The 8857-nt window shown below is 45.2% G+C and overlaps 1 protein-coding gene across 1 annotated transcript in view; it reads right to left on the reverse strand.

Annotated features, from left to right (window-relative positions):
- LOC310868629 (myosin-10-like) overlaps positions 1–8857 on the reverse strand; it is a gene marked incomplete at its 5' end in the record, with an annotated part of 206772 nt that overhangs the window by 172729 nt on the left and 25186 nt on the right. The window contains one exon of the mRNA XM_083779087.1: positions 600–756. Coding sequence (XP_083635213.1) covers positions 600–756 — 157 coding nt within the window. The remainder of the gene's footprint in view (positions 1–599; positions 757–8857) is intronic.

Here is an 8857-nt window from a genome sequence, read left to right on the forward strand (position 1 = left end):
TGTTTGGGCCCAGCGCTGCAATACCTTCATTCGGCACACTATGTCCATTTCGCCTCAGGGTTTCCCCCGGGTGCCGTCTCTATCCATATATACTCTAAGGGTCTAAAACCCGCGGCACACTACCAGCCAAGGTGCCTGGACCTTGGCTGGTAACCCAGGCATACAATGACTGTATGAGGCTGCTTCTGAGAGCTCCAAGAAGCTCCAGTGCAAGTCAAATGTTTGTCAGTGTTGGGGTTCCCACCTGCTCTGCTGTGCTACGCAATCTTATGTATAAATTCATGTGTAGGGTATCAGTGTAGGGAGTCAGTAAATGACATCATTAATGTCATCACTAACCCGATACGTAGTTCTGTCAGGTTCTCCTCCAGACTATGGAACTATTGGCGAACTTGTCTGTATGTTCGAAACTGAATATGGTGGAACTCTTTTTATTGTATATTTCTTTCTATATTATTATCTTCTTATCTATTGTGTTGCTGTTCTGTACTGTGATATGGATTCCCCTGAGTCTGCAATAAAGAATCAATCAATCTAACTGAGCCCTTAGCGGTGAGCTGTGCTGCAACGCGAGGATAACGTGCTGAAGGATGTCTCACCTTGGAGCATGCAGCGGTACGCCGCCTCGGAGATGGCGTAGATGTGCGGAGGCATCTCGTGCCTCTTCTTGCCTCGGTACATCTCGATGATGTTCTCGGAGTAGATGGGCAGGTTCTTGTAGGGGTTGATCACCACGCAGAACAGCCCGGAGTACGTCTGTGTATAGCCGGAGACACGGAGCAGCGTTATACTGACGACAAGCACACAGCGTCACCTACAAGGGTTCAACGTATACCTTTTGTCCTGCACTGGCAAAAACTAAATGAAAACTAAGCTGTGATGACTAAAACCAAGACTAAATAATATTGACAATTTCGTCAAAACAAATAAAAACTAGACTAGATGTTAGGAAAGGAGTGGACAAGAGATCCAGTATACGTCATTTTACACATTGCATGCTGAAAAAAGCCGATCTACGTAAGCTCACAACGTACGTAGATCTGCTATTTTCAGCAAGTTTAAAATCAGTAATTACGTCGGCATTGAGGCCCGCCAAAATACATTTCAGTCGACCAAAAATCGAATATATTTAGTCGATTAAAACTAGACTAACACTAAAACATTCCAGGTGACTAAAACGAGACTAAAACTAAATTAAGACTATATATTCAAGAGACTAAAAATCAAAATTTGCTGTGAAAATCAACACTGGTCACCATCATTTGTATGGTTTGTGTACGGTGTGTGTATATGTATGATTTGTTTTGTGATGTTTTTTTATTTTGTTTATGCTGCAATACCAGAATTAAAAAATATTTTATTTTTTTGCGGCTTTTGCCTTTATTTTATATTTTCTATAGAGGGATAGACAGTAGGCCGACAGGAAATAGGGAGAGAGATGGGGGAGTGACATCAAGGGGCCAGCTATGCACTCCAATGTTGAAGCGCTGGGCCCTAGTGGTAAGAGGAAGGACTGCAGGCGGACCCGTGGATTCTTGACGAGGAAACCCCGTGCAACCGAGCGCTCAATGTTAAAGCCCAGCTGCACTTCCGCATTTGGGCACCAAATTTTGGTGCCCAAATGCTGAATCAGCGAAAAAATGCGGAAATAGACGGTACTTCCGGCAGCCTTCCGGGTGCTTCAAAACGCCACTGAGCAACTTCCAATGTATAGCGGAGGGGGCGGAGCTTCGCGCCAGTTTAGTCTCTATCCTTTTAATACTCTATGGGAATGACATGCAGTAACGGCCGTCAGGATCGGGAGTCGAACCTGCGGCACACTGCCAGACTGGGTTACCAGCCAAGGTGCCTGGACCGTTGAGCCACGGCCCAGGCCCAGAATAAAATAATCCTGATTCTTTTGATTGCCAATATGAAGTGCACTGAATAAAAAATGTGTAGATCTGAGCATTTTTCAACAGATTCACGAGAGTCCTGCAAATCCTGCAAATCCACCGTCCACAGAGAAAAGTAGAAAAAGTGCCCTTCTGGGCACAGGTCTCCACCAGGAGGATAGGAGTTTGTGTGATGTTCTTCTGGGCACAGGTCTCACCAGGAGGATAGGAGTGTGTGTGATGTTCTTCTGGGCACAGGTCTCCACCAGGAGGATAGGAGTGTGTGTGATGTTCTTCTGGGCACAGGTCTCCACCAGGAGGATAGGAGTGTGTGTGATGTTCTTCTGGGCACAGGTCTCACCAGGAGGATAGGAGTGTGTGAGATGTTTGGCAAAATGTTTAGGAGTAATATAAACATGTTTTTGTGCAGCATTTTGTACAAAACGGGCTACTCCTGAAAGCTTTGGAAGGCAATCTTAGCCAATCAGTGTAGAATCTGAGAAATCCAACAGACTCGTCTTGATCACATGACTACAGAGATCATGTGGACCGATTTGTGTGAGATTTGGATGAAATCTGTGCGACTAACATAAGCAATGTGTTTTACAGAAATCAGCCTCATGGTGGCGCTATAACCGGGCAGATGTGGAGGGATGCAGGGACAATGTTTTTCCATGGCCTCTATGGAGTGCACATACATAAGTTGTATACAGATCGATGCAGTTATAGCTAAAAACAGGAATTGGCCTGTTATAGCGCCACCGTGGAAATGTGTGAGTATAATTTAATGGAAATTGGACACTGTGTTTGTGATTTGTGGCATTTTGTTCGAAACGGACCAATCATGTGAGCTTCTTAGCCAATCAGGATGGAAGATGGGAAATTGTGCCGCTCCGTGTTGATCACATGACTATGGAGATAGTGTATACCAAATTGTGTGATGTATGGATGAAATGTGTACGAGTAATCTACAGAAATGTGTTTTGCCTAAATCGGCCTCATGGTGGCGCTATAACAGGCAGTTGAGGAATATTTGGGGCAGAGGTTTGTCGTTGGCATCCAGGGAGTGTGTGTGCAAAGTTTGGCATGGATCGGGCCAACGGTGCCGGAGATTAGCTGATAACGGACGGACAGAATGACGGAAGGACGGACGGAATGACACACACACACACACACACACACACACACACACACACACACACGGACGGAGTGCAAAACATACACGGACGGAGTGCAAAACATACTCTCTCCCCATGCCTTCGGCCTGGTGGAGAAAATGATACTATAGCTCACATACTGTATATATTCTGGCTATAGCCAGAACTACTAGAAGTGTACTAATGGGGCGGTGGTGCCTCAGGGGTAGAGTGCCTGGATGGTAACCGTAAGGTTGCCAGTTCGAACCCGGGCTCCCCCAGAGTTACTGTCGAAGTGTCCTTGAGCAAGACACTGAACCCCTAATTGCTCCCGATGTGCTGGTTGGTGCCTTGCATGGTTTCCGCTGCCATCGGTGTGTGAATGTGTGTGTGAATGGGTGAATGTAATGCACAATCTCTGTAAAGCGCCTTGGATAAAGGCGCTATATAAATGCACCATTTACCATTTACCATTTACCAATGGAAATGGTGCAAATAACTGAGCTGGACAGCTGTATATCAGGGCTGGTCTTCCATCTAGAGATGTAGCCAACAGCAGACATACAGTATACTCAAAGTCAGGGACGTGCAGCAGTGGCGTGCACAGACATTTAGAGGGGCAGGTGCTCAAGTGAAAAAAAAGGGCACCTTGTGCAGCACATTTTGGGGCGGGAACCCATTTTGGTGCTTTATAGCTATTGAAAAATAGCAGATCTACAAGCTCATAGCGCGCCACCGAGTGGCGCGCTATGAGCTTGTAGGTCTGCTATTTTTCTTTAATCGAAGAACCACTGACATAGAAACATAGCTTTAGATTGTGGGGGCCTAAATAATATAGTAGAAGCGTTTTTTTTTATCAAGATTTGATCAATGTCACCGCATGGTCCACACACTACAAATTAAGAAAAAAAAAAAAACTTTTTTTTTAAGAGCAAAATTGCCAAAAGGGCAGGGGGTGCTCTAGCACCCCCTAGTGTCTATCTGTGCACGCCACTGACGTGCAGAGAGTGTTTAGAGAGGCAGGGGGCTGAAATCCTGTAAGAGGGCACTTTTGAACAAAATAATGTGAAAATAGCAGATCTACAAGCGGTCACAACAATGCGTCACGACGACGCGTTGAGAGCTTGTAGAGCAGCTATTTTCGGGGCGCAAACCCGGCACTTTTTAGCTAGTGGAGATGCAGGTGTAACGACATGGATTTATAAAGAAATTTGTTCAACGCAAAATGCTACGTTTTCCAAGTCCAGGAGACTTCGGAGGAAAAAGCAATTCTACGACCTGAATGCTGCCTTTCCGAAATGGCATGGAATGGAGTGGCATTTGTGTTTCTTTCACCATGTAGTAAACGCTGCATTCGTGGTCTGGAAACTAAGGGCAGTAGTTTTACAGACGGGTTAACGGGCCTCCACCCTCAGGGGGGCCTCCGAGCTATGACAAACGTCCAACATGTACGTGTCCCTGGATGAACATGTACGTCAGACATCATTCACCACCCTTGGCCCTCTCTCTCTCTCACTCTCACTCGGTGCCTTGCTCTCTCCCACGATGTTAAAGTTACACCTATTTCCTGTTACTAACCTGGGTGTGTGCAGCATTGGGAGGTGAATGGGAGACACTTTATTGTGAAGGCACAGACAGGATGAGGAGAGGTGTTGTTGCTGCCTGTAATTGTCGAGAGTAATGGCTGCGAGCGTTATTGAAGAGTCAAAACTACGTATGTGTCAATACGCCTGTGTCAACAGAATAATTATGTCATAGGTATATATGGACATGAAACGGGCCATTTTTGTTTACTAATCCTGACCACATCTATAGTAAAGAATAACTGATATAGTACTCTTTGTTTACTAATCCTGACCACATCTATAGTAAAGAATAACTGATATAGTACTCTTTGTTTACTAATCCTGACCACATCTATAGTAAAGAATAACTGATATAGTACTCTTTGTTTACTAATCCTGACCACATCTATAGTAAAGAATAACCGTCATGCTCATTTTACCCATAATCGCCCAGCCCTAAACACAAAGCTGTAAACTCCACAGTAATATAATTAAGCCAAAATGCATCTAAAATGGCATTATGAAAAGTGAATAAAAAAAAAGAAAGATAATGTTGTAAAATAATCACGATGCAGAAAACTGTACACAGCAGAGACATTCTCAGGGCCGGATTGACACCTCTGAGGGCCCCTGCAGGGCACTGAAGCTCGAAGGGCCCCCCTTCACGCGCACCCACATTTTTTGCTGTTTGCCGTTTTGGGCCAGTTTTATGACGTTATATTGGCCTATTTCTGGTCACCTACCCCCCCCCCCCCCCCCCCCCCCCCCAGAGTGACAGCCAATCTAGCGCATTGTTGCTGCTTTAGACACAATTGCACTTTTCAGCTGCCCTTCTCACCAACAATAAAACACTAATCTTTTTAGACACCATTTATTTCATTCGGATTAGCAGGGAAATTATCTGTGGAACTAAAAGAATAATAAAAATAAAAAAACGTTTTTTTCTTTTTTTTTGAGGGGACCCTGGCGCCCAAGGGCCCCTGGGCATGTGCCCAAAGTGCCCATATGGTAGATCCGGCCCTGGACGTTCTCCTTGCTTTCGATGTCACGATGTCACATTTGGAAGTGTATAGATCTGGCTGGTTACACTGTGTGTAATGTGAAGTGGATTCCTATTTCTGTTTATAATTTTAACCCATTCTGACCTGAGATCAGATTCATACAAGGTTTCCACTGGACACACACTGGTATGATTAACCCATTCTGACCTGAGATCAGATTCATACGAGGTTTCCACTGGACACACACTGGTATGATGAACCCATTCTGACCTGAGATCAGATTCTAAAAATGTCAGTGGTTCTTCGATTTTTCAAAAAATAGCAGACCTACAAGCTCGTATCGCGCCACTCGGAAGTAACCTTCCCAGCTACGTACAGTATGTGGGCTGAAAGGGCCTTGTGGAATGAGAGAGAGAGAGAGAGAGAGGCCCTGGTGGGGCATGCCATGGTCTCTCTCTCATTCTACAGATGCTGTATAGGGAGGGGGAGGGGGGGGGGGGATACAGTGGATACAGTGAGGGCCGGGTGTCTTCGCTTACCACCACGACATTCATCACTAGCATGTTACATTAACCCATTCTGACCTGAGATCAGATTCATACGAGGTTTCCACTGGACACACACTGGTCTGATTAACCCATTCTGACCTGAGATCAGATTCTAAAAATGTATGTTTGAAAATGACAGTTTTCTGAAAAAGCTATGTTTCTATGTCAGTCGTTCTTCGATTTTTCAAAAAATAGCAGACCTACAAGCTCATAGCGCGCCACTCGGTGGCGCGCTAAGAGCTTGTAGGTCTGCTATTTTTCAATAGCTAAAGCATAACATGATGCTAACACCAAAATAGGTGCCCGGTCAGAATGGGTTAAGCACATGAGTACACATGCATGGACCCACACACATGTACTGTACACACACGCCTCAATCTTGTACGCCCTATATACAGTAAATGGTAATAAATACATGTAAATGGCGCTATAGCTTGACATGACACCTGAATGTTCCATTTCGTTTATCCAGTTTTTTGTTTTGTATGGCCGTGGCTAGCGATTCAGGGCTGGAGGAGCCAGGCAAATATAGAGCACCGAAGTCCTGACGTCACTGTGAGTAGAGGCCGTCAATCCACATGGTCTTGTACTATGGTCCATCTTGTACTTTTTATTTGCATTGTAACAGGCCCGGCGCCACGAGGGGGAAAAGGGGGTGTTTGCCCCCCTAAATCAACCTCTTTGGCCCCTTAGATCAAATAGTTACAGACAAAACAATGGTACATTTCCGAAGGAAGCCAACAAAATCGTGCGCCTCTGCCCTCTATAGATATGCAAATGTGGCGCATTGTCTTCATGTCCAATACCTGCCCCCGATTGCCCCCTCTGTCATTTCATCCTGGTGCCGGGCCTGCATTGTAATCTCCATAGGGGGACTTTAGATCGCCTCATATAAGAACTGTGTTTGAAAAATGAACCGATCACCCCGGCCTTTTCACTCACATGGATATGAAGCATCGACTGAAGGTGGAAATGTACAAATATACCCAAAGAGTAACAAAATAAGCGTTAGAAACGAATCAAACAACCCAGAGGCTACATTTACGGGTAGGCGGGGTGGCTGCATCTGCCCGTCGCACAACAAACTGAATGTTAATTACGTTTATTTTTATTTTATTGATATTCAATGTTTCGTGGTTTAGTACGAGTCGAGTCACCAGCAGCTGAGTTTTTCAAACACAGTTCTTATATGAAGCGACCTAAAATCGACCTGTGGAGATTTCACTGCAAATAAAAAAATACATGAACCTGTGTATTGGCGCCCTCTACTGAAAGTGACGTCAGACTTCGGCGCTCTATTGTGCATTTATATAGCGCCTTTTATCCAAAGCGCTTTACATACACTGTGCATTATATTCGCCCATTCACACACACACATTCACACAGCGATGGTGGAGGAAACCATGCAAGTCTTGCTCAAGGACAGTAACTCTGGGGGAGCCCACAGGGATCGAACTGGAAGCCTTCCTCTATACCTCCTGAGCTGCTTTGGCATGTATGAGTATGACAAATAACAAACATTGCTGATCTGCATGTTCACACTGCATCTTGATGCGACACGTTGTGAGCTTGTAGATCTCACATCTCACAGTGCCAGGATTGCAAGAGTGGTGGCGCACGCGCGCACGCACACACGCACGCACGCATGCACGCACACACACACACACACACTAACCTTAACCATAATCAATAATAAGAAACAATCTAACCATGGCCCGCATGAAACAGCAATGAAAAGTATATGGTTGGGAACATCAATTCAATATGTCCGTCCGTCCCACTCAACTTGATGTCCAAAATGTGTGAGACACACACACGCACGCGTCTGAGGCTGCGAGTGCACACGCACACACGTGCACACACACACACACGTGCACACACACACACACACACAGTGACTGTATACACGTCTTTACACACAGCTGTACATGTTTAGCAAATACCAGGAAGATTGATCAAATAAAAGGAATGAGGCGTAACATGGAGGGGAAATGAGAAACATGACACAGAGGGACATAAACCGCATGTAGACATAACACTAACAGGCACGCACGCACGCACGCACGCACGCACGCACGCACGCACGCACGCACGCACGCACGCACGCACGCACGCACCAAGAGGGCAGTCAAGCATGTCTGGCGGCAGGGGGCCTGGGGGGGGATTGGAGACGGCCTGCTCCAAGGTCAGAGCGACGGCCATGTTTGTTTGTCCAGCGTCCCTCATGAGACCCCTGCAGTCACTCTTTACTCCGAGCGGGACCTGAGCAACGCACCCAAGTATAGGAAAACAAGGAAGGAAATTTAAAGGGATAGTTCAGATTTTTTTAACTTAAGTTGTATATGAGGAAAAATAAAGGGAAGCTCCGCACACTCAGATCTGCGCACAATCAGTTTATTTTTGGCAAGCTTTCGGTCTACTGACCTTCTTCAGGCATAATCAAAAAGTGACATAGGACAGATATATATGTTCATCATTTGATTGGATGATTGATCACACCTATGTCAAACATTTCAATTTGAATGATAACTCATGGGAGTTGTAGTTCTCAGTGAAACTACAAGACACCCAAAGACACCAAGTGTCCATTTAGACAAGAGAAAAACATCACAAGGAAAAAACATTACAAATATTTACAAACGAAGTAAACAAAAAAACAAAAGCCAATAATGCAATCAAATGCAAACATCAGGCACATAGCCATCATAAAGCAAAGAGCAAATGTAATCTTTT

Source organism: Protomyctophum parallelum, assembly GCF_964188405.1.
Source record: "Protomyctophum parallelum genome assembly, chromosome: 13".
NCBI classification, from domain to species: Eukaryota; Metazoa; Chordata; class Actinopteri; order Myctophiformes; family Myctophidae; genus Protomyctophum; species Protomyctophum parallelum.